The 26,847-nt window shown below is 39.9% G+C and overlaps 1 protein-coding gene across 4 annotated transcripts in view; it reads right to left on the minus strand.

Moving 5' to 3' along the window:
• Positions 1 to 1,873: 1,873 nt before the first annotated feature.
• The window catches only part of PRKG1 (protein kinase cGMP-dependent 1), a 1,261,759-nt gene continuing 1,236,785 nt past the window's right edge, over positions 1,874 to 26,847 (minus strand). For all 4 annotated transcript variants that reach the window (XM_043596140.1, XM_043596139.1, XM_043596141.1 and 1 more), the window contains 6 exons: positions 16,834 to 16,975; positions 15,450 to 15,613; positions 9,196 to 9,318; positions 9,051 to 9,113; positions 7,679 to 7,745; positions 1,874 to 6,297 (listed from right to left, as the gene is read on the minus strand). In XM_043596140.1, coding sequence (XP_043452075.1) covers positions 6,199 to 6,297; positions 7,679 to 7,745; positions 9,051 to 9,113; positions 9,196 to 9,318; positions 15,450 to 15,613; positions 16,834 to 16,975 — 658 coding nt within the window. In that variant the 3' untranslated portion in view covers positions 1,874 to 6,198. The remainder of the gene's footprint in view (positions 6,298 to 7,678; positions 7,746 to 9,050; positions 9,114 to 9,195; positions 9,319 to 15,449; positions 15,614 to 16,833; positions 16,976 to 26,847) is intronic.

The raw sequence follows: 26,847 nt of genomic DNA on the forward strand, positions 1-26,847 counted from the left end.
CGCAGGACACCGAAAACGAAAGTAGGGGCAAGCTGTAGGCACCTGGGGCTCTACACATAGAGGTTCATCTTGACAGGATAGCTGAAGCTGAAGTGGATGTAAACTGGGGTGTTCTAGAACTCTCCATGTACAGGGTGCCCCAAAGACGCTGCTAGAGCTGAGGCAGGGCACAGGCTGGTTGGTCATTGGGTGCTCCATGCAGGGGGTGCCCTGGCAGGACAGCTGACTTTAAAATGGGCATGGGCTGGTGTGGTCACCGAGCTCTCTCAGCAAAATATGCCCTGGCGAGACAGCTGACGCTGAGCTGGGTACAGGCCGGTTGTCCCACAGTGTCCGGTGCAGGGAGAGCCCTGGCCAGGCTACTGGAACCAAGACCTGTGCGGGCGGGAGCGTCCTGGGGTGCTCTGTGTGGGGGTCCCCTGGCCAGGTGGCTGGAAACATGTCCATAACTCCTTATGGACTTTTTCTTTGGTCTTTTACGTTATCATTCTTGAAATGCTTTTCCACGAATCCTCTTTTTCTCTTCCATGGATGTGTATAGATATTTTCACCAAAATATGCTAAGGTGCTTGTTAAAAATATAGATTCTGGGGCTATGTCAAAATAACCGCGGGTGGTGCTGGAAATATTTTCACCGTATTTCCCAGATACATATCACGACATCGATGGTAAAAGAACACTGGCTTGGAACATGTGTCTTGAGCCTATTAATTTCTATGAAATCTGTGCCAACCCTCAGGATTCTTAGTGATACCTTGCTTTCTCTTTTTTCTTTTAATTTGGTGGTATTATTATTATGATTATTGCATGAGCCTTAATTCGTCTGGCTTAGCTAATGGGCATGTGGATTTGCCCCATAGACTCACCCTGGTCAAAAAACATAGGTGGAATAGGTAAACATTACTGTTTTTTTTTCGTTCAGTTTATGGGGCTTCTGAGTTGGAAAGGAGAAGTACGGAACAAGAGAAAAACTCTAGGGATCTCAGAAAAAAACAAGGTCGCTCTGTGTTATGTGCCTTACACATTTAGGGCTATAACGGAGACTCGACATTCTGTTTGCACATCTACCCTTAATCAAGCTGCGTGATCAACAATACATTCGAGCCAAATTTATAATCGATTCCTGCTCTCATCGGTGATTGTGTGATTTACTTCAATTGCAGTTAACTTGCGCAAGATGTGACCGTGGTGTGAATGCAACATCCTCACATGCGTCAGCTAATCATCACGAGTATTGATCTGCACGCCTCTCCAAAAACGGTAAGTAACACCAAAGGAGAACAAAACAAAACAAAACAAGACTTCCCAGGATCAAAGACGACCGTCCTTAGATCAAGGCTATGAAAATCACAGAATATAAGGGAAGGATACTGAAAGCCATGGTTGAGTTCTTTTTGCAGAAGAAATGAGATGACTGGATGTGCTACAAAGATTCACGAAGCTGCTTCTCCTAGAAGTCTTAGCACACAGCCTTATACAAGACTTAACCTTTCTGATGCTTTGCCGAGTTCACAGTTTGACCAAGGGTAGCCCAAACAAGGAGAGTGTGGTGGGGATGGGGGGGAGGGGGAGGGGTAGTGGTACGCAGACCACCACCGAGGTTGGGGCTTGTGTGCGTATCTACATTTGCCTTTCTGTTCACACTGGATGGCCTGACTTACCTGACTTATCCCCACTGAATTCTTTAAACTGCTATGCTAGCTTAGCTTTCTATCAGATCATGATACATGCCAGTGTGAAGGACACCTGGGTCCCAAGTAACATTTCTCTTGTTTCGGTGACGTTCTAAAATAGCGCTGCGGCGTATTTCCATTCCAGGAGGATTCATCAACCGTGTTCTCGAAATCTTGTCTGGAATGAAACATCAACTAAGTTCAAAAGTAATTATTTTTTTTTATTTCAACTCTATAAAGTATACAACAGGCACTCAGCAACTACAGCTGCAGGAAAAATACAGAGCAAATCAAAGCAGGTTAATTTTATGAAAAAGTTTTTAATCTACATCAAAAGAGTGCAAGTGGTCACTGACCATTTGATGACAGTGGTTGCATTCTGACTAACAAAGGACTCTTTCATGTGGAACAAATTGTAAGAGGACAATCAAATAACCATAGCTGTAAGAATACAAAAGAACCGACCAATTGTAAAAACATCATACAAGGAAATAAAGTGGACAGATGATGCCTAAAGAAATGTCCCTTTCCTCGGAAAGCCCAAACCTCTGAGTCACTGTCAGGGTCCCAGAGTTCTGTTAATTCAGGGGCAGATAAGGAGGAGGGCTAACAACACGCTTCCAATGTTTACCTTCCCAGGTCTGTTGCAAACTTGCCTCCTACGTGATTTGCATATACAAGAACTCAGAAAGCATCCTGTTTTGTTGAGGAGTGCGCTAAGGTACGTTTTCCTCATTGGTTTCATAACGACGTGTCACTTGCTGATTCTTCTTTTGAGTTGGGTCGTTACGAATGGAGTCTATAAAATGAGGCATTAGAACTTGACTGCACTAATTTTTTTTTTTAACTGGATCTGCACAGCTTAGCAAAACAGGAATACCTGTGTACAGACTGATAGTATGTCATAGATTAATTTGACCTGCACATACATTTATACATTTCACAGAAATGACGCTGTATCTCAGTAACAGATACACAGCTCTGGTACATGTAACAGAAATTAGAGAACAACTTCATCATTTCTGTAATTCATCAATATTATATAATAAAGGCTTAGAAATTGTTAGCAGAAAGAACTGTAAAACGCAGCAAGCTAAGAAAGGACAACATTTTGAGGTGGATTTGTCTTTCTCATGCAGCATAACACCAAATTTGTTTTTTAATAGGATGCCAGGAATTTAAGGCACTTGCAACAATGCCAGATAGCCAGGTCATGTCCTAAACTATGGAACAGATGAAACCATACAGTGGACGTAATTTTCAATAATACTGACAATTATGACATTAATTCAAGTCTACTTGGACCTAAAAACATTATTCAGTACAAAGAAGATGAAATAATAATGCTGTGAAACACTAAAAAAAGGTATATGTACCACAAAATATCACACAAAAATATCTATTTACATAAATATTTGTCTGTGGTCCTATTGTGAAAGAAAACATCGTTATGGATAATGCACAGATCACCTCTACTGTATGAATCCGTTCTAATTTCCTTATTTTCAGTGTGGTAGCTGACTTCTCTAAGCTCGCCATTAGCTCAGTCCTTTAGAAATGAAACCAGAAAAATTCAATAGTTGAACTCATGTGTTACACATGTGTGGTTCACATGCAAATCCCATAATTTTAAGTAAGAAACGTGACTTGTAAAGAATATCATCAAAATAAATTTGTTTTCAATGCCACATGGATCTGATTCATATGTGAGTAACAAAGAAGGTACAAACATGAAAATCATTGATAGGAAATTTCCAGAAATCATTTTCTCTAACGTAGTCAGTGTATCTCAAATATCGGGATGTCCCTTTCCTTTGGCAGTTTTCAGTTTTCCTGTGCGTCAGGATGCACAGAAAGCCCTTATTTCCCAGACTCAAAGTATTAACAAGAAAGTCAGTTAACAAATCACACGAGTTGGCACTATTCTAACTTAGCCAGATGTTGTTCTCCAGTGTAAGAACACGGAGGGGTATGAAAAATTCGGAAATGAAGTGAGATGCGCTTTACGGAGCTGACCGTGAATTTTAGCCCTAGTGTCTTAGGACAGGATTTAAATCCTTACATTTCAATGCCTAAGATTAGATGACTGTTAGCAATTTTTGGAAGATGTTCACCTTTGTTTGCTAGTGATTGCTTTAGACATCCTAATGCAGCGCCACAGGTGACATGAACGAAGATAGAGCGACAGGTGGGAGAGACGGCCGACAGTGCCATTGAGCTGAATGTTCTCTTCATTCCTCAGAGAACCTGTACGTTGTTGTCTTAGACTTGAACCATAGTTTCAACATCCACGGTAAGGGCTAACCTCTGGGGTTACTGGGGCATTTGGAAAACTGTGGGAGCAGATTCTCTTAAATAACGACGAGATAAACTTAGTATCTAGCAAATCGTTAGCATGCCTAAAGCACTCTTTTAACAAAACTCACTGAACATTGACCATGATATTGAAATTATGTACTTTTACGAGCCCAGTTAAAAGCAATATAAAAATTCTGAAATAGCACTCACAGCTGGATTTTAGCTGGGTACATTTTATATTCTGAAATCTGTAGAAGAAAGTGGATATCTTGGGGAATAAATTGATCTTAGGCAATTGTTTGCAAAGGCCAGAAAAACACAGGAGTAACCGTAACATCTTGGGGGTCAAAGTTTTAATTTAAAAGTTTAACTTTACTCTGATTATGTTTAATATGCCCTTATAATTTTTATTCCCCAAATGTTTTTTTTTTTTAGATTACGTGTTGATATCCTATTCTAAAGTAGTCTTAGTATGAAAAAAATCAATGACCGACGTGGACACGTCTTTTGCAGAACCGTCTACGTTTGATTGACTTTAAAAAAAAGAAAATCCTCTCCTGGAACAAGGCAAACTTCAATTTGATGTACCAAATTCACACACAGCTCTAAATCAGGATGGCAGCTTGTAAGATTATGCGTTTGTCTACGCAGGTTTAACGCTACTCGTCCAGGAAAAGCTTCCAAATGTCTCTGCTACTTAGAACAGCCCAGAGTAGTCAACTTGCCTGCCAACAGAGGATTCACTTTAAACTGCTGATTCTTCTCCCGTCGTGAAAAAGCAAATCAGTCTGGTATTTTCAGATACGTTTCAGGATTGCAATACTTCCGTCCTACTTAATGAAAATTCCTGCTTAAGAAATCAGGGTCCTGTGTTCTCCTCTACTCTCACGCATGCATGAACTCACATCGGCTCATCCACAAAAAGGGAATCAACACCTGGCCAGGTCCTGTCCTGTTCCCTGACCTCGCATAAGGAAGGTCCCTCATCTGGTAAATCTTGATGATTCTGTGCTTCCTTCTTCTTCTTTTTGGTTCAGGCCTAAGACAAGAAGCCAGTTGAATGGGTTTTAATCACCTTTCCCCTCAACCCTAGACTATGTTGTGTAAGTGAAATCTGACGGGAGTTTCATTGGTAAATGTAGTGAAAATGCTTGAGTCTCTGGCTACACAGGTGATGATTAGAATTTGTGTTGTCTGCTCAGACACGGACATTTACAGATGAAAGATATACATAGCACCTATATAGTTTATTTTTATTTTTGGACGGATCTTCATCCCTCTCCACCCCACCCCCCCCACCCCGTCCCCACCCCAAGGGTTGATTTTTATAAAAGGGACTATTTTAAGCCTCAGTCTGAGAGTATGTTAGGTAATAAAGAAAAATCAATTGGCTGCTAGTCACTGATTTCCAGGACCATCTTGAAGCACGATATTTGAAACGATATGAAATGGTTTGTGAATTGCTTTTTTTTTTTTTCCACTCTGTCATGCCAATTTATCAAGAAAAGAAACAAACAAATGTCATGCAGGTTTTTTTTTTTTTTTTCAATCTTCCGTGAAAACGCATATATACCCGCCGTGAGGCTTCATAGCAGTTGTGCTTTGATTGTATCAATTTTTAAAATCTGTCAGAAAGGAAAGGTAACATTCAGCCTCGTCATCAGCACTGTTGGGAAACAAAATCAGGAAACTTCTAGCACTGGTTTGACATGAACGCCGTGACCCATAGACGCGTGGCCCTCTTCCGTATGGTATAGACACCGGCTTGCGCTAAGAGATCCCACGGCCTCCCTTGAAGGAAAGGAAGAGCCCCGTTTTGGGACCACGGCAACCGATCGTACCCCATACGTTAATTTTTGATCTTGGCCATTCTAGCAAGGTACGGACTCTTTTTCTAGGTCGAAGTATTTCTTACAGTCTTTCAAATTACAGTCCGAGCAAAGCAAGATCATTGCAACGACAGGAAGCCTCTCTTTACTGGCGAAGGGCTTTGCTTCAGGACCACCATGTCAACTGCTATTTTTAGGATCAAACAGAAAACACGTAAAGAGCGCTACTGTCGTCTAAGCAAGAAGTCCTCATGCCACTGTAGTTACTGGAGCAGCATCGATCAAAGGCATCATGGTGACCCCGAGCACTGATCTTCTCTCCGTCCCTCAGGTTTGCTGTCAGCCGTGTCTCAGAGAAAGCTGACTTCAGCAAGGCAGAAGCAGGTAAGAGAAACACATTAGAAGTCTATGTCCCAGCCCGAGTTGTCATCAGGTGGTGGTTCATCACTGTCCTCAGGGAAACTGTCAAAATTGCTTGTGTCTGTGGGTGATGCAACCTACAAATGAGAGAGGGAGTGACCGAGAAGGGATTTCTTGATTTTTGGGTTTTTTTTTTTTTTTTTAGTAAAATCCCAAACTAGATTTTTAAAAAGCATTCTTTATTCATTCCCCGATCAGTGACTGTTGTTTGAATGGCTACCAGGTGGCAGGCTTTGTGCTTTTTAGTGGGGCTAAGGGCGGTGAATAAAAAAAGACATTGCTCTTGCCCTACCCTGGCAGGGAGTACCTCGTAGGACGAAAAACAAATAATCACAAAAATCTGTAGATGACTATAAGGTTTTGCTTAGTGTTAGGAAGAAAAAAGACTTGAGAGTATGAGTGATGATGGAAAGCCTCTTTGAAAAAATATTATTTCAAAACTAAGAATTGGTGAGTTCAAAAAAGAGGATGTAGCACGTGCAAAGGTCCCGAGGTGAGAGAGAGTGCTTCATGCTGGGAAGTGATCCAAAGGGGCCAATGTGGCTGCTGTGTAAGAGAGGATAGGACTGGAATGAGAAATAGGAGAAGCAGGCAGAAATCAGGCTTGGGTAGAGCCCTGTAGACCATCTTAAGTCTTGTGTGTGTTTATTTCAAGTAGAATAAAAGCCATTTCTGACCTCGGTCAGAACTCTTGCAAATTTCTTGGGCCAAGTCCAAACCGCAGAGCATCAGTAAAAGCAGTAAAACATCCATCCTTTAGTTTCCCTCATATTCTATAATATTTAGAACCTCTTATATACTAATATATATATGGGCATATCCATAAGAGGAAACCTCTGGTGGATGTAGGCAACTGTAATTCAGGCTTACGCTCTACTCTCGTTCTAAAAACAAAACTTGAAGAATGCAATTAGAATCTGCGACGTGAGCCACGGTAACGGGGTTTTTGTTTGCGAAGAGGCATAAGACTGACACAGAAATAAATCTCAGAAGTAGGGAAAATGCTTCTGAATCAAGAGCAGGCTTGAGTTAGTCCCAGGGGAAGGAAGCATACACCTGAAAGGCTCAGGACCACAAAGCGGTCTGTGCCTTTTCGTGAAGAGGCAGCATTAAACAGAAATACGTAAAAATGCAATCAACTGAAATCTATTTCAAGTCAATACAGTCCACACACTGAGTCACCCTCACTGGGCTGCTATTTCACAAAAACCCCGATATGTTCAGAAAAGACAGTTAAGGAACGAGAATCCGATTAGAGCCCGATAAAAGGATAAATAAATTAGAACGAATAGTTGAAACAGGTAATGATAGAATACACATACAATAACCATCTCCTAACTGGCCTGTTTTTAAGGTTGCATTTTAGATACTATTCTAATGTGGTACTTCTATAGTTTATTTAATCTGATCACAGGATAAAACCTTGTCACACAAGTATTCACTGGGAAGACTACTTACGCTTGGTATTATAGGAGGTGTCAAGGTGCCTTTTCTTAAGCCTTCCCAGTTAAAGCCCTCAAACCATCTAGGAAAGGGAGGAGAAAAAGGAGCTGGTTAAAGGCATTTTACTTTAGCTGAAGCCCCGTTGCAACATATTTGATGTGGAAATACCCATACAGGATGGAAAGCAGAAAGGCGAACATTTTCAACGTGACATAAATGTATATCCTGTGTCATTGAAAACTTTTACAGTTGTTTTATACAATGCATATTTTAAAAATCTAATTGTTGAAATATTTAACATCGGTTACAAATAACTCCTTTGTCCCCCTGGCAATTTCGTCACAATGTCTGTATGACCTTGTTCCTGTACTATCATTATAACTTAATAAGTGTCATGATATACTTAGCCCATGATCTACTTGGACATCTTATTTTAAGGCAATGGAATCAGGGCATGAAAGTCAGGACAGAAAATTATTTTTCCAGCTTTGCACTGATTCCTTGGGCCACCTAATTAACCTTTTCACATCACTATATTAGTCAGGTCTAACTCTGACTTGGTACTGTTTTTGTGTTCGTAGAAGAAAACATTGAATATGCAATACTAGGGTCATGATAATTTCTAGTAAAATGTCATTTTTAGTTAAGTGTTAAAAAAATGAAGGTATTTGTGTTCAGATTTTCTGTGAAAATGAGGAGCAGATAACACTAAGTTTTTTGTTTGTTTTGTCTTTAAAAGTTTTCAGCAGTAGCAAATGCATACACCAAATTCTTAGCAGGTGTTTTAGGTATTTATAGATACTTTGGGAAAATAAGTTCTTTTTGCACAGATGTGAATTTCCTGTGGGTGTTACACAGACTAATAAAAAACAACAATTGGGTCTTAGATTAGCATTCAGATATCCAATTAACTAGGTAAGGTTTAATATTTAAGATGCTGCCATCACTTAAAAACAACGCTGTACTCAGTACTATGTTTTATCATCTAATTGGGAAGCGGGTGGAAAAATATATTCCAGTTTTAGTCTAGGAAATGAGGCATGATATGGTGGAGGACTTGTGTTTTTGATATTCTGGTAGAGAACAGAATTCTAGAATCCACCTAGAATTCAATCGATCAATCTAGTTCACATTTCCTCTTGGTGCCAGAAAGGAGCAATGCTCCTTAGCGTGAGCTGGGAGAAACTGAATTCAGTGAATCGGTCACTTAGTATGGCACAGGGTCGCGTGTGGCTGTGCTGTGCCCAAAGGCTAACTGGTCTGAACGTCCCCCCCAGTGTGCCCATGGGCTAACTGTGTCAGTCACACAGCCAGTAGCTTAAAAAGAACAGCCTGGGGAGGGGCTTTCTGGACCCTCCCACAGAAAGGTCAAGGGAAGAACACTTACTTGTGCTTTTGAATGTCTTTGACGCCATTTTTCAAATTCCCTAGTCTTTCCGATGGGTTATCCCTGGAAAGAAAACAACAACTGTAAGGGATCCAATCATGTTCCCATCATGAGCCTTTCAAACGTCACGTGGCCAAACGCTTACCTGCATAGTTTTTTAATTAAATTAGCAGCATTTTTGACAATCTTCTTTGGAAATTCTATCATGTCAATCCCCCTCAGTATGATGTTATAGGTTTTCATAGGGTCTGGGCCTGAGAATGGCGGGCTGCAAAGGTGAGAGGTGAAAAGAGAATTACTTGTATTTTCTAAATAAGAAATCCTAAACTGTTATAACTCCACCAGTCTTATTTGGGGACATATATTAGTCGTGGTAACACAGAACGATGCTGGATTAATAGCAAAACCATGTGGAAACCTTTGTGAGTAAATCATGCAGCAAAACCACATACGGGGGGTGCCTGGATGACTCAGTGGGTTAAGTGTCCTGCTTTGGCTCAGGCCATGATCTTGCGGCTTTAACCCCCCCGCGTTGGGCTCTATGCTCACAGCTCGGAGCCTGGAGCCTGCTTTGGATTCTGTGTCTCCCTCTCTGTCTGCCCCTCCTCCACTCGCTCCTGCACTCTCTTCCTCAAAAATAAACAAACATTAAAAATACAAACAGCCACCCCCCGCCAAACCATATATGGGTCAAGTTTATCTGCCATTCCTCTCATGTCTTGTTAGTCTTGCTGTCCTTGGCCATTCAAGATGTGGCTTCCACTTTCTAGCCCTTTTCCTGCACCTGTCAGCTCACTGATTACACTCAACATGAAGTCCAAAATCACTAGGCGGCTACAAGGATGCCAGTAATAGGACTCCGTCTCCTGCTAACACCACCCTCACTCGCTGGGATCAGGACGCCATGTCTGCTCTCTGAAATACCAAGCATCTTCGCACCTCAGAATGCGGTTTGTTTCGCCTGGAAGGTTCTTCCCATATTTACCTGGCTAAAGGGTTATGCCGCTTTCCCAAAAAAGGTCTACTCCGATCAACCTACGGGATGGAACTGATCCCGTCACCTCTGTCAACCAACATAATGCGACAATTTAGTCTACTACTTGAATTTAAACTTCATTGTATTTTTTTTAAAGTAATCTCTACACCCACTGTGGGGCTCAAACTCACAACCCAGAAATCAAGAGTCGTATGCTCCACAGACTGAGCCAGCCAGGCACCCCTTGAGTTTAAACTTAAAAGAGTCACCTGCCATGATCTCTTCCACATCCTTTAGCTTTTTCACAACATCTAGCCGTCCATTTCCCCCTGGCATTACCTATTCTTCCTTCCTCTGTTGGAGAGTAATTGACCACATAAGCAAATGTTTACTTCTGGGCTCTCTGTTCGGCTCCCATGGTCTGTGTGTCTACTTTTGTGCTTTGTTCTTCTTAGGATTGCTTCTGCTATTCTGGGTCTTTGGTGGTTTCATACGGATTTTAGTATTATTTGTCCTAGTTCTGTGAATAATGCTATTGGAATTTTGATAGGGATTGCACTGAATCTGTAGAGTGATTTGGGTAGTATGGACATTTTAACAATGCGGATTCTTACAATCCAGGAGCACAGACCATGTTTCCATTTGCTCCCAATTTCTTTCATCAAAATTTAATAGTTTTTGGAGAACAGGTCTTTCACCTCCTTGGTTAAATTTATCTTTGGTAACTTTATTTTTTGGTGCAATGTAAATAGAATTGCTTTCTTAATTTCTCCTTCTGCTTTGTTATTAATGAATAGAAAGACAACAGATTGCTGTGTATTAATTTTTTGTCTTCCAACGTTACTGAATTCACTTATTTCTAACGGTTTTTTGATGGCATATTTAGGGTTTTCTACGTGTAGTACTGTGCCATCTGCAAACAGTGACAGTTTAAATTCTTCCTTACCACGTTGGATGCCTTTTATTTCCCTTTCTTGTCTGACTGCTTCAGCTATGACTTCCAGTACTATGTTGATTAACAGTGGTGATAGTGGAAATTCTTGTATTGTTTCTGGATCTCTCAGTTTCTCACCATTGAGTATGATGTTAGTTGGGGTTTTTTCATATACGGACTCTAATATGTTAAGGTATGTTCTTTCTAAACCGGCTTTGTTGAGGGTATTATATACAGATGCTGAATTCTGGCAAAACCTTTTTATGCATCTGTTAAGATGATCATATGGGCTTTACCCTTTTTCTTGTCAATGTGGTCTATGATGTTGATTGATTTGAGAATACTGAACCACCCTTGTATCCCCAGAATAAATCCCACCTAATCGTGGTGAGTGATCCTTTTAATGTATTATTGAATGTGGTTTGCTAATATTTTGTTGAGAATTTTTAAATCCAGGTTCTTCAAGTATATTGACCTGCAGTTCTCTTTTTTGGTAGTGTCTTTGGTTTTGGTATCAGTGTAATACTGGTCTTATAAAATGAAGGTTTCTTTTTTTTTTTTTTTTTAGTAATAGTTTGGGGAGACTAGCTATCAGTTCTTCCTTAAATGTTGGGTAGAATTCACCCGTGAAGCCCTCTTTTCCTCAGCTTTTGTTTATTGGGGTTTTTTGATTACTAGTTATAGGTTTGTTTTTAAAACAATTTTGTTACTAGTTACAGGTTTGTTCAGATTTGCTATTTCTTCCTGATTTTGTTTTGAATGATTGTGTATTTCTAGAAATTTATCCATTTCTTTTAGATTGTCCACTTTGGTGGCACATAATTTGTATAGTATTCCTTCTCTAATAACCTTTGCATTTTGGTACTGTTGGTTGTTACTTTCACTTCTGATATTAATTATTTGGATTCTCTCTTTTTTTCCTTCATGAGTCTTACTATATAGGCTTCTCAATATTGTTTCTCTTTTAAGAAAACAGTACCCACTTTCATTGATCCTTTGTATTCTTTTTTTTTTTTTTCCTTTTTGGTCTCTCGTTTATTTCCTTTCTTCTTTACTGTTTGAGATAAGCCTCCGCTACTACAAATTTCCTTCTTAGAACTGCTTTTGCTGCTTCCCAAAGATTTTGGATGGTTGTGTTTACATTGTCTCCGTGTTTGTTGTTGCTGCTGGTATCTGTGTATTTTTAAATATTCCCTCTTTGATTTGTTCGTTGAGAAATTGGTCGTTTGGTAGCACGTTGTTTAGCCTCTTTATGTTTTTGGTTTATTTTCTTTTTTGTAACTGATTTGTAGTTTCATACCATTGTGGTTGGAAAATATGCTTGATATGATTTCAATCTTAAATGTATTGAGACTTGTAGCCTAAATTGTGCTCTATCCTGGGGACTGTTTCACGTGCTTTTCATTCTGAAAAGAATGTGTATTCTGCTACTGTCGGATGGAATGGGCCAAATCTGTCTGTTATGCCCATCTAGTCTAATGTGTCTTTCAAAGACACTGTTTCCTGACTGACTTTCTGCCTGGATGACAGGTCCATTGACACAAGTGGGGTGTTAATGTCCCCTGCTAAGTTGTCTTACTGTCAATTTTCCCTTTATGTTCAGACTTGCTTAATGTACTTAGGTGCTCCCATGTTGGTGGATCGGTATTTACAACTGTTAAATCCTCTTGTTGGATTGATCCCTTTATCTCTATGTAACACTCTTCTTTGTCTTTGTTACAGTCTTTTTTGGTCTATTTTGTCATACATAAGTATTCTTACTGAAGCTTGTTTTGTCTTGTTTGTTTTTTTGGCTTCCTTTTGCATGCAGTATCTTCCCCCCCCCCCCCCCCCCCACTTTCAGTCTGCATGTGTCTTTAAAGTTTGCCTCTTGTAAGCAGCATACAGTTTTGTCTTTATTTTATGTGTATCTTTTATACATTTTAGTTTGTGGTTACCATGAGGTTCATATATAACAACATCCTAAGTATATAGTAGTCTATATTAAGTTGATGGTCACTTAAGTTAAACACATTCTGAAAGAACTTGATTTTTACCCTCCCCCACCACTTTGTGTATATACTGTCATATTTTACAGCTTTTTCTTTTATGAGTTTCCTTAATATTAATATTAATAATAATATATATATAAAATATATAATCTATAAAATAAAATAGATTGTATTTATATAATTATGTATTATAATTATATAAATTAATATGTTTATATATATTTTATATTTATATTTATATAACATAAAATTATAATAATAAATATTAATGCCTTAATATTAATAAAATCAAGTAGTTGATTTTACTACTTTTTCTTTTAACCTTCATACTAGCCTTAGAAGTCATTGCTCTAGTCCCTATACTGTATGTTTACTTTTATTAATGAAGTTTTTTCCACTATTTTCTTCTGGTTATTAAAGAATTCCCCTTAACCATTTTTTTTTTTGATTTTCTGGTAAACTCTATTGCTCCTTCAAATCTGAACGATAAACTTGCTTGGTGGTGTATAATCTTTGACATTGATAAATATGTGCCATGGGTTCATCTTGTTTGCAATTCTTAGGGCTTCCTGAAAGTGGAGGTCTACTTCCTTTCCTAGGGTAGGGAAGTTTTGAGTTATTATTTCTTCAAACATGTTGTCTACTCTTTTCTGTCTCTGGGACCCAGATAATGGGAATTATTGTTTGATGTTGTCCAAGAGATTCCTTAACTTCAATTTTTTTTACCCCCTCCCTTTTTTTTTTTTGCTGTTCAGCTGGGGTGCTTTCCATTTGCTCTGTCTTCTAGATCACTGAGCCGTTCTTCTCTCCTCTAATCCACTATTTACTCCCTTTAGTGTATTTTACATTTCAGTTACTGTATTCTTCAACTCTGGTTCTTTTCTTGGTGTTTTCTATTTGTTAAAGTTCTCACAGAGTTCACCCATGCTTATCTCCATTTACCTTTTTTGAAGTTTTGTGTTCTTTCATATGGACCATATTCCCCTCTCTCCTCATTTCGATCGACTTTGTTTCGACGAATTACAGAACAGCTGCTTCTCCTAAACTCGAGGGAATGACCTTCTGTACGGTCATCACTGTGTAGACCGTGTTTGTCTGCTGACTTTGGCTGGCTCTACAGAGCTGTAGCTGTCATGGGGTCTGGATCCTGGGCTGCCCTGTTGGGGCGGTTCTGGGGCTGTCTGTGCTAAGGCCCCACTGGCAGGACAGCTGAAGTGGGTAGAAGCCAGGGGTCATGGGACCCTCCACGCAGAGGGCCCCCTGGCAGGACAGCTAGAGTCGAGGTGGGCATGGCCCAGGGGTCCCAGGGCACTTGACACTGGGTTGTCTTGGCAAGTCATGGAGAGCCAAAGTAGGGCACGTCTAGAGTATTCTGTGCCTGTCTTACCTTGGTGAGATGGCTGGAGTCATAATGAGCACTGACCAAGGGTGTCCACACTGGTGGGACATCTGGGGTCAGGGGGCTCGGGCTCCCTGTGGTGGAAAGTCAGCTATGGTGCCTGGGCTCTGCTCCCCTCTGCACTATCAAGGTGGAGGGGAAACATAAGTAGAGGTACCTGCCAGCTCCTGAGGACTACAGGGAGTCCCCACCACTTGACAGGGCTCTAGGCTGGTTCTGTTATTTGAAGTTGCCCTTTTAAGCCATGACTTAAGGTTCTGTGCCCGGGGCAGATGCACCCGCTCACCGTTTCTCTGTATGTTCCTCCCCACTCCAGCTCGTGGTGTTAGGGGTGGGGGTCCCCTCTGTTCCTGTTTCCCCAACTCTCTGTATCCCTTGTCATCTATGTGGCCTCTCTCTCTTGTGCTAAAGCCAGTCAGGCAGCCCTCAGGTTTCCAGTAAGTTTTTCTACACACAACTTCTCCATGTCTTTGCCCCCTATTGCCCTTCTAGTGAAGCCATGGGATGTCCTTTTCTTGCTCTGTATGTCTGAGACCTCTACCCAGACTTCTTCTGAACTCTGGTTTATAATGACCCCACTACTCATTGTCCCCCATGCACGGCACGGTGGGGTGTTTGTTTGTTTCTCTTTTTGTTGGGGATCTTTTTTTCCTTGCTGATGGCTATAAGAGCATTACACAGAAGACCTGCAAACTATTCCTGTTTCATTTAGGTATAATACTTGTCAACATGTCCTCTTATCTCTATAAATAGTTGACCCTAGATATTTTTATACCACTATTACCTCCCTTGCTTCATTGCTGGCTCAGCAGCTAGGCTCAAAGATCTCACAGAAAGACACTAGGTTTTTCCACATTCTCACATATGTACAAGGAATTCGTAATGATGAGGGCAAAGGTTGACGCTGAGTTCCTGCCCTCATTCAACCCATTTTAGAGTTTGTTTTACGAATCTCTGGGCACTTGCATAATTACTTGAAGTGCTGGACGAAGATATGGTGAAATGTGCTTTAAGATGGTCTAATCAGAGTGACAAAGGCAGGAGCGTGCAGCTGTTGGCTGATCTATTTTTATCAGCAATTCTCTGCCAATGTCCATACCTGCCAGTCAGAAGTTCATACATTAGGATTCCCAGTGACCAGTAGTCGGCTGAAATGTCATGGCCTTTGTTCAGGATGATCTCTGGAGCCACGTACTCTGGAGTCCCACAAAAAGTCCATGTTTTCTTTCCAAATCCTATTTTCTTTGCAAAGCCAAAATCAACCTTGCAAAGAGAGAAAAAACAAGTTATTTCAAGGCACTTACTTATTTTCAAGCTGAAAAGCAGTAAGGTACTTAGCTGAAGTGCACGGAATAATAATAAAAACAGATGCATATCACTACAGTCCTATATTCCCAAAGGAGTCATCTGTGTTTCAAACAAAGCCTCCCTGAGCAAAGTCAGTGTCAATAGGAAAAGTTAAAACCTGAGTATAGGCTGAAACTCACATAATTAGAAATACAGGTAAACCTTTCTTTCCAGAAGTAGCTTCCATTTCTTCCTCCTTTCCTGACCATGGAGGTCGGGCCATAACCCCTTTACTTAAAATTTTTAGAAGTCTAGGTGGACCTACTTGACACATTTTCCAGAATATGCATGATTTCTGCTAGATTTAGGAAGCCGACAATTCATTTAGCAATGACAAGCCACTGGACTGCTCAAGGAACCTAGTAACAAAATGTATCCCTGCCCCGAGTACACATAAACAGAGATACAATGCAAATGTGTCCTTCGTTTTTCTAGAAATCTTTCTGGATGGAGGAGCATCGAATGCAGAAAACCTTTTTCTCTAAAATGATTTGGTTGAGAACACAAATAATGAACAGCCATTGATTTGATTTCCTTGAAAACCATATGCTGAATAAAAAGTCCCAAAGTTTAAAAAATAGCCAGGCACTGACAGATTCAACGTCCACAAAAATTGTACGTTTTATAACAGAACTTCCCTCCTACAGTAAATCTTCAGAGCGCTTGACAGATTTTATTATTGTGATCGTTACTATTACTATAATTCAAGTGGCCTAAATAACATTGCCTAGCAAGCGATTTTTTTTCCTGTTAAGATTGTACTTGAATCTAAAATGTTAAAAGGATTCATGGTTTTCTATGATGTAAGTAGTCGTTCCCTGTGAATGGCAGAAAGTGGACAAGAGAAAGGTCTACAAAGCTCTTCTAGAGGTCTATGAAGACGTGTCCACAGGTCCGAGTCCATTTAAACACATCCTGCCAAGACAGTATTAATTAAGACCTAGCCAATTTAATTTCTTACAACTTTTGCATCACTTGAAAGAAGAGTTGAAAGCAATAATGCAAAGATATGCTCTTAAGAAAAGTTATAGCATTTATAAAGGAAAAGGGAGGTTTTAATGTTAGGAAATGAACACAGCTTTATGAACAGAGGTTTTAAACCCGAGGGGCAGAAACCGTGCGTAAAGGGCACTGACCAGTTTGGTGTAGCCTCGGTGATCCAGGATGAGATTTTCTGGCTTGAGGTCCCTGTAAATGATTCCTTTGGAATGCAGATAGGCGAAGGCTTCCACCACACACGCGGTGTAGAATCTGGTCGTAGAATCTTCAAACGAACCTCTGAGACACAGAAAATGAAAGTGTACAAGATGTTCGTTTCTCTGATAGGGTTTTACTTATTTTGTCCTCATTTCATTATATTCCTGTGCCAAACTTTGACCCTGGAGACCAATGTCCTCTGGCCAAATGCCATGTGATGGGTGCTGCCTTGGGTTTTCAAAAGCCCTTGAAGACCACATCCAGGAGTGCTTTGCCCTGACAAATGGGATAGTTAACTCTACCCTCCCGTAAGCACCGAGGCGGAGCTCAGCGTCATACCTCCTTTGATAAGCTTCCCAGCACCCCCCTATCCTCTAACGAGACACAGCAGTGAACAGGGAGGAGACGAATCCTATTTTAGAGCTGTCTACCAAGGGTTGGGTTTGGTAAAGCAGAAGTTTATCGGTTCAGTCGTACTTATTTTTAGAGGGCTTGGTTTTGAATCTTCCTAAATAATACAGACACGGTTCATAAGAGCATGAATAAAAAGGTTAATGCTTCCAGAGAGCCACTTTGGAAATGAGCTGTGATGCTGTGTTGCAGTCATATATCACAAGCTAAATAGTCTGCTTTCCAAAATTTTGCCAGCAAAAGAAGTAACACCTATGTCCCACACTACTGCCTTCTTACTAGAAAAGATGGGGCAAAGAGTAATTAGAAGGAAAAAGGTACTCGGAAGGGAATTTAGATTTAGTAAACTTGATTCTTACGTTTGGCAAAGAACGCTCACACTCTCTGTCCTCACTCTCTTTATTTAATGAAATAACAATAAAGGGAAGAGAAAAAAAACATTGGGATCTAAGGTTAGCTCCTTGGTTCCATAGCAGAAACTTTATACTTCAGCTGTTTTTTTCTTCCAAGAAATTCTTTAATTAAAAAAAAAAATTATATTTGAGAAAGAGAGAAAGAGGAAGCAGGGGAGGGGCAGAGAGATGGAGACAGAATCTGAATCAGACTTCAGGCCTCTGACCTGTCAGCACAGAGCCCGACGCGGGGCTCGAACCCATGAGCCATGAGATGATGACCTGAGCCAAAATCGCATGCTTAACGGACTGAGCCGCCCAGGGGCCCCTAGAATCTTAAATATAATTACAAAGATGCTAGTGTCTCTCTTTAACAAAGTCTGAATTGTGAATTTATAAGGTCAAGAAAAAGTTTCCTTGAGAAGTGCATCTATATTGGGAAATAACAGGTTGTATGTTGCAATTGTCTTTGGACTGGGAACTACCTTTGCAGAGCAAACACTATGTAATTCCGCATCTTGACAAGGGGGTTGGGGTAGTGCCTGGCAGGTCGTTTTTCTTTGCCCTGAAATAAGTATGCTTGTCCGTCGAGAGCAACAGATTTCTTTCACTGGAGAGGTTGTTTGTAGTAAGTAGTAAGCATCGTGTGCAGATACAACTGTGTGCTTGCTAATTAACGGTACTGAGTGCCATATATGACCCCAGTCCTTCCTCACTGGACAGCTTTGCAAAGCCACGGCTGAGCCAAAACAAGACAGTACAGGGAATAGAGCTTTGTCATATTTCACATTGCATGCATTGTTTTAATACGAAAATTGATTACTTCCTCGTATTGGGACTGTCTAGCTGTGATTCAGGTGGGCTGTTTTGAAAGCCTACAAATTCTTGGTTGCTGTTGGAAGAAGAGATTATTTCTGTAGTTGTGATTCTGAGCAAATGTATGTTTTCCTTGATATTCACTCGTCAATGCAACCAAATGGACAAATACACTGTAAATGTTGTAAGGAAAGTGAACACTTACATGAGAGATGAACTGCTCACGAAATCTCGGCCGAAAGGTATTCATGTTCATATTCTGAATAAGTCGGCCATTAGCAGGAAGATGAAAAAAAAATCCCAATACAGATTCCCATTCATCAGAGAGAGCTATTAAGTTAGGAATGTGGACTCTGAAGCAAGAATCCTGGGCTCGAATTTGGGTTTCACTTGCTTACTTTTGAGCAACTAACTCTATCTCCCTCGGTCTCCATGTTCTCTTGAGCAAAATGGGGCTTGTAATAGAAACTACTCATTGAGTTGTGGAAAGGATACAAATAACTGAGGCGTATATTTAGAGTTAGTGCCTGACACACAACTGGGTACCTGATAAATATTAGCCATTCTAACTGAGAACTGAAACAGTCTTCTTTAGCTGCTGTGTCTTAATCTAGGAAGGCTGAATGATACAGACAGGTCGGAAGTCTTCTGGAGATGGGAATGAGGGGTCCGTAATACCTAATTAACACTGTTATGTAAGTATTTGCTGCCTCTCACTGCCAAGGCTAACTTCCATGAGTCAGCTCTGAAGGGTCTTATGTTAATCTCTGTTCTTTTCATTTTGTCTAGGCTTCTCACAAATGCACAGGCAAAAATGACTCTCTTACTGCCTGCCAATTTTCATCATCAAGTGAACTGACCACCGACCTACACCTTTGGGTCTTGAGTTCTCAACAGCTCTGTTTATTCGTGTCAAGGTTTCTCTGATTCTGAGCCATTTTGGAACTTGGAGGGTTCTGCAAAGCTGGTTTCCATTCCTTTAAAACTCTATTTTGAGTCTCCCTCAATATATAAGCATATTTGTAACTGGTTTTCAAAATTAAATGAAAACATGATCTTAAGTCTGTTTCCATGTTAGCTGATAACTCAACATAATGTATGCATACAAAGTATTTACCAGAAACACAGCTTCATCGCTAAACGTTTGATGTGGGTAATTTGTGGATTTTGAAATACACTGCTGGAAAGCAGTCACAAAGCATAGCATCGGGGTGACTCAAAATGAAAAATTGCCATTAGAATTGAAAATGACAACACAAATTTGATCTGAAACAAAAATGAAAGCTTGTTTTCTCAATAGAAAGTTGCTTGAAGAAATAAATCACTGCCCTAAATAGCTCTTCAAAATAATAAATTATGCCTTGACATGTGTGTCATTTCAATTAAAACAAGCATGGAAAAGGCCCGTATACTTTCTCTAGGAATGAGCTGTTGTTTTATTTTAGCTAGATGGCAGTAGATAACAATCTGATTGAGAGCATCAGAGGGTTATGTATACTTATGGATAGACTCCACTTTAATCCATGTTTAATCCACTTGTCATAAACCAGGTCCTGAAATGACCACATGCAACCAAGACAAAGCATCTCTCATCGGAGGTAAGTTCCCTTTTTCCCTTGACTAGCAACGCGAATCATGAGTGAGTGTAACTATTGTATTAGTTTCAGGCGTACAACGTAATGATTAATTCTTTACGTTATTCAGTGCTCACCATGGTTAAGTGTCGTAACCACTGGTCGCCACACAGCATCGTATTATGGACTGTGTTCCAAGTGCTGTACTTTTCATCTCTGTGATTGATTCCTTTTATAACTGGAAGTTTGTATTTCTTAATGCCCTTTGTCTAGTTTACCCATCTCTCCGCTAACCTCCCCTCTGGAAATCCCCATTTTCTTCTCTACATTTTGAATAATCTGTTTTGTTGTTTTGTTTGCAAGATTCCACATTTCAGTGAAATCATATAGGATTTGTCTTTCTCTCTCTGGCTTATTTCACTCCGTATAATACTCTCTAGCTCCATCCACGTGGTGGCAAATAGCAAGGCCTCATTCTTTTTCTATGGCTGAGTAACATTCCATTGGATATACGTACAGCACATCTTCTTTATCCATTCATCTACGGATGAACACTTGGGCTGTTTCCATAATTTGGCTTTGTAAATAATGCTGCAATAAACACAGGAGTCAAAGTATCCTTTCACATTAGAGTTTTTGCATTTTGGGGGGTAAATACCCAGGGACTGGAACACTGGATCATAGGGTAGTTCTGTTTTTAATTTTTTTCAGGAACTCTCATACTCTTTCAACACTGGCTGCATCAGTGTTCATTCCCACCAACAGTGCAGGAGGGTTCCTTTTTCACCACATCCTCTCCCAACACTTGCTATTTCTCGTCTTTTTTAATTTCAGGCATTCTGACAGGTGTGAGGTGATATCTCCTGGTGGTTTTGATTTTCACTTCCCTGATGATGGGTGATGTTGAGAATCTTTTCATGTATCTGTTGGCCACTGTATGTCTTCTTTGGAAAAATGAATATTCAGGTCCTCTGCTCATTTTAAAAATTCGATTGTTTTTTTGTGTTGGGTTATAGGAGTTCTTCATGTATTTTGGGATATTAACCCTTTATTGAATATATCATTTGCAGATATCTTCTCCCATTCAGTAGGTTGCTTTTCATTTTGTTTATGGCTACCTTTGCTGTGCAGAAGCTTTTTATTTTGATGTAGTCCCAATAGTTTATTTTTGCTTTTGTTTCCCTTGTCTCTGGAGATGTATCTAGAAAAATGTCACTAAAGCCAATGTCAGATTACTGCCTATGTTTTCTTTTGGGAGTTTTACGGTTTCAGGTCTCACATTTAGGTTTTCAATCTATTTTGGAAAGTTGGTATAGTTTCATTCTTTTGCATGTAGCTGTCCAGTTTTCCCAAAACCACTTTTCGAAGAGATTGTCTTTTCCCTGCTGTATATTCTTGCTTTTAATCAACCATGTAAGTGTCAGTTTATTTCTGGGCCCTCTATTCTGTTTTTATGCCAGTACCATACTGTTTTGATGCCTACAACTTTGTAGTATATCTTGAAATCTGGAATTGTGATACCTCCAGCTCTGTTCTTCTTTCTTAGGGTTGCTATGGCTATTTGGGGTCTTTTTGTGGTTCCATACAAATTTTAGGATTATTAGAGTTCTGTGAAAAATGCTATTGGTATTTTAATAGAGATGGCAATGAATCTATAGCCTGCTTTGGGTAGTATGGACATTTTAACAATACTCTTCCAATCCACAAACTTGAACTGTCTTTTTATTTGTTTGTATCATCTTAAGTTTTTTCCTAGGTATTTTATTCTTTTTGGTGTGGTTACAAATGGGATTGATTCCTTGATTTCTCTCTTAGTTTTTTATTAGGTATAGAAATGCAACAGATTTTGGTACATTAATTTTGTTTCCTGAAATATTACTGAATTCATTTATCCGCTCTAGTAGTTTCTTTTGATGGATTCTTTAGCGTTTTCTATATATGGTATCATGTCATCTGCAACTAGTGAAAGTTTTACTTTTTCCTAACCAATCCTGTATGGCTTGTATTACTTTTTGTTGTCTGGATATCTGAGACTAGGACTTCCAGTACTGTGTGAATAAAAGTGGTGAGAGTGGACATCTTTGTCTTGTTCTTGATCTTCAAGGAAAAGCTCTTAGTTTTTTTCCCATTGAGTATGGTGTTACCTGTGGGTTTTTCATATATGACCTTTCTTATGTTGAGGTATGTTTCCTCTAGACTCACTCCAGAAGTTTTTATCATGAATGGATATTGTATTTGGTGAAATGCTCTTCTGCATCTATTGAGATGATTATTTGTTTTCCGTCCTTTCTCTTCTTAATGTGATCTATCACATTGATGATTTGCCAGTATTGAACCACACTTGCACCCCTTGCCTAAATCCCACGTAATCGTGGTAAATCATTTTTTAAGGTATTGTTGAATGCAGTTTGCTAATATTTTGTTGAGGGTTTTTGCATCTATGTTCATCTATCAGAGATATCGGCCTATCGTTGTTTTCTGTAGTTCATCTATCAGAGATATCGGCCTATCGTTGTTTTCTGTAGTATCTTTGGTTTTAATACTGGTCTTAAAATCAGGGTAATGTTGGTCTTGTAGAATGAGTTTGGATGTTTTCCTTCCTCTCCTATTTTTGGAATAGTTGGAGAAGAATAGGTACTAACTCTTCGTTGAATGTTTGATAGAATTCACCTGTGAAGCCATCCTTTCTTGGAATTCAGATTATTGGAAGGTTTTTTTGATAAGTGATTCAATTTCATTGCTAGCAACTGGTCTGTTCAAATTTTCTATCTCTTCCTCATTGAGCTTAGGAAGATTATATATTTCTAAGCATTTATTCTATGTCATCCAAATTGTTGGCTTATAATTTTTTCATAATATTTTCTTACAATCCTTTGCATTTTATGGTGTTGGTTGTTATTTCTCCTCCATTTCTAATTTTGTGTCCTCTTTTTCTCTTGATCAGTCTAGCTAAAGGTTTTTCAGTTTTATCTTTTCAAAGAAACAGCCCCTGGTTTCATGAAGCTCTTCTATTTTTTTAGTTTCTATTTATTTCTGCCCTAATCTTTATTCTTTCATTCCTTCTATTGGGTTTGGGCTTTGTTTGTTCTTCTTCAGCTCCTTAGCTGTAAGTTTAGATTGTTTGATATTATTTTATTTCTCAAGGTACACCTGTATTGCTATAAACTTCCCTCTTAAAAGTACACTTGCTGTCTCCCAAAGATTTTGGACTACTGCGTTTTCATTTTCATGTCTCCATGTATTTTATGATGTTTCTCTTGGTTTCTTGGTTGAACAATACATTGTTTATTAGCATATTGTTTAGCCTCCATATACTTCTGTTCTTTCCAGATTTTTTCTTGCAATTGGTTTTTAGTTTCGTATCACTGTGGTCATAAATTATGCTTGATATTTCAATCTCTCTGAATTTATTGAGACCTGTTTTGTGGCCTGATGTGATTTATCCCGCACAATGTTCCATGTGCATTTGAAAAGAATGTGTATACTGTTTCTGAGTGGAATGTTCTGTATGAATCTGCTAGGTCTGTCTGGTCTAATAGGTCATTCAGAGCCATGGTTTCCTTGTTGATTTTCTTTCTGGATGATTTCTCCATCGATATAAGCAGGGTGTTAATGTCCCCTACAATTATTATATTGCTGTCAATTTCTCCCTGTATGTCTGTTAAAAATTATTTTTTGTATTTAGGTGCTTTTATGTTGGGTGCACAGATATTTATAATTGTTATATACTCTTGTTGGATTGATCATTATCAATTTATCACCCCTTTATCTTGAGGAGGGGCCCTTCTTTGTCTCTTGCCACAGTCTGTGTTTTAAAGTCTATTTTTTTCTGCTATGAATATTGGTGGCCTGGCTTTTTTTTCCACTTCGATTTGCATGGTAAATGTTTTTCCATCCCTTCACTTTCAGCTTGTATGTGTCTTTTAGTCAGGTGAGTCTCTTGTAGGCAGCATATAGATGCGTCTTGTTTTTTAATCCATTCCATCATCCTGTGTCATTTGATTGGGACATTTAGTCCATTTACATTTAAAGTAATTATTGATAGGTATATACTTATTGCTATCTGTTGTTTTTCTGGTTGTTTTTGTAGTTCTTCTCTGTTCCTTTTTTCTTCTCTTGCCGTCTTACCTTGTCCTTGAGGGCTTTCATTAGTGTTATGCTTGGATTCCTCTGTCTCTGTTTTTTCGTGTACCTATTAAAGGTTTTTGATTTGTAGTTACCACTAGGTTCATATATAACATCTTAAGTGTATAGCAGGCTATATTAAGTTAATGGTCTCAAGTTTGAACACATTTTAAAGGCACTAAGTTTTTATTCCCCTTTCCATGTTTTATGTACATGAGGTCATATTTTCCATCTTTTTATTTTGTGTGTATCCCTTGACTGGTTTTTAAAAAAATTTTTTTTTAAATGTTTATTTATTTTTGAGACAGAGGCAGAGAGAGGGGGAGACACAGAAACTGAAGCAGGCTTCAGGCTCTGAGCTGTCAGCACAGAGCCTGATGTGGGGCTCGAACTCACGATCCACGAGATCATGACCTGAACTGAAGTCAGATGCTCAACTGACTGAGCCACCCAGACACCCCACTGACTTGTTTTTGTAGATATAATTGACTTCACTATTTGTTTTAACGTCCATACTGGCTTTATAAGTGATTGATCTACTACCTTTACTATATGTTTGTTTTTACCTGTGAAATCATCCTTTCATAATTTTTCTTACTTTTAGCTATTGCCTTTACTTTCCACTTAAAGAAATTGTAAAAGACACTTTAAAGTTTCTTACAAGACCAGTTTAGTGGTAATGAACTCCTTTATCTTTTGTTTGGGAAACTCTTTAGCTCTCCTTCTGTTCTGAATAATAGCCTTCATGGGCAGAATATTCTTGGCTTCAGGTTTGTTTCTTTTCATCCCTTTGAATATATCATGCCACTCCCTCTGGCCTACAAAGTTTCTGCTATAAAATCTGCTAAGAGTCTTACGGGGTTTCCCTTGTATGTAACTGTTTTCTTTTCTCCTGCTGCTTTAAAAACTCTTTATCACTACTGTTTGCCATTTTAATTATTATGTGTCTTAATTATTATGTGGACCTCCTTGGGTTAATCTTGTCGTGGGGTTTCTTTATCTTCTGGATCTGGGTATCTGTTTCCTTCCCTAGACAAGGACAGTTTCAGCTGTTATTTCATCAAATAAATTTTGTGCCCCTTTTCTCTCTCTTCCTTAGGAGATCCTTATAATGTGAATGTGATTACACTCGATGGTGTTGCTGACTTCTCTTAACCTATTCTCATTTTGTATTATTCTTTTTTCTTTTTGCTGTTCAGCTGGTTGCCTTCTGTTACTCTCTCCTCCAGGTCCCTGATCTGTTCTTCTGCCTCCTCTAATCTGTTTATTTTCTCTAGTGTATTTTTCATTTCAGCCATTGAGTTCTTCCTTTTTATATTTTCTTCCTCTTTGTTGAGGTTTCCACTGAGTCCTCCAGTCTTTCCCAAGTCCAATGAGTATCTTTAGGACCATTACTCTGTATTTTCTATCATGTTGCTTATCTCTGTTTCATGTTGCTTATCTCTGTTTCATTTGCGACATACTTCTCTGTTTCCTCATTTTGTCTGATTCTCCATGTTTGTTTCTATGTGTCAGGTCAGCGATGCTTCCTGGTCATGACACTAGTGGCCTTGTGTAGAAGGGTTCCCATGATACCCTGGAGCACAATGCCCCCCTGGTCACCTGGAGCACCTGCCTCAGGGGTGGCTCCCGTGTGGGCTGCATGCACCCTACTGTTGTGGCTGAACCGTATCTGCCTTCAGTCCAGTCATCTGCAATGACGTGTCGTGCCCTCTGTGCTTACACGGGGCAAGGTTCAGTCCCTGTGTTCAGCGGCCTGTATGTGACTGCCACAGGCTTGTAGGTGGGCAGGGTCAGTAGTCAGGCAAACTGTCCCCACTTAGTCATTCTCCCACAGCTGTGGGTGCACCACAGGGCAGGGTTTTTCCCCTGTGCTGGCGGCTCAAAGGCTGGGCCATTGGAACTGTGGTGTGCTGGTGTGTGTGATTATCTTTTCTCTCCCAGGACAGGAGTCGCTCCGGATGGATGCCGGCTGAGGTGAGCAGGTTGAATGGGATGGGTCTGTAAGGGAATGTGGGACTGGGGCCTTGCAGTGCTGGCAAGATCGGTGCAGGGCTTAGCACGGGCTCCCACAAGTGTCTGGCTCGCCAGGCTGGAAAGGGACGAGAACCAGGGCCTGCCAGCACATTTTTCCGGGGAGAAGTCTCCTGAAGATCCCTTCTTCTCCAGTGCACACTCTGTACATAAATGTCCTTCCCTACACTTTGCAAATCGCTCTTTCTGTGCTGTCTGGGCAGCTTATTTATTATGCTCCTTTTTTAAGGGTGGGGACTCCATTTTCTGTTGCCCTCAGGCTCTTCTGGAATTAAAGTACCTGGACCTAAGCCCAGCTGATTTTAAACACTTGGCCAAGTTAAGCCCCACTGTTTTTCAAAGCCGAATGGTACCTATGGATCATCATTTTCCCAGTGGGGTCTCTTCCTGCTTCTCCACGCTTGGGGCATCCTTCCCCATCACAGGAGATTTGGTTCCCAACTGTGTCGCTGTGCTTCCAGCCCTTTCCAATGTGGGTTCCACTCCATGATGATTGGGGAAGGCTTCTTCCAACCGTCCTCAGGTTGTTTTCGGAGTTAGCTGTACAAATGCAGCTGTTATCTTGGTGTGTTCCTGTGACGAGTTGAGTTCGGGATTCCCC

This window comes from Prionailurus bengalensis, chromosome D2 (assembly GCF_016509475.1).
Source record: "Prionailurus bengalensis isolate Pbe53 chromosome D2, Fcat_Pben_1.1_paternal_pri, whole genome shotgun sequence".
NCBI lineage: Eukaryota > Metazoa > Chordata > Mammalia > Carnivora > Felidae > Prionailurus > Prionailurus bengalensis.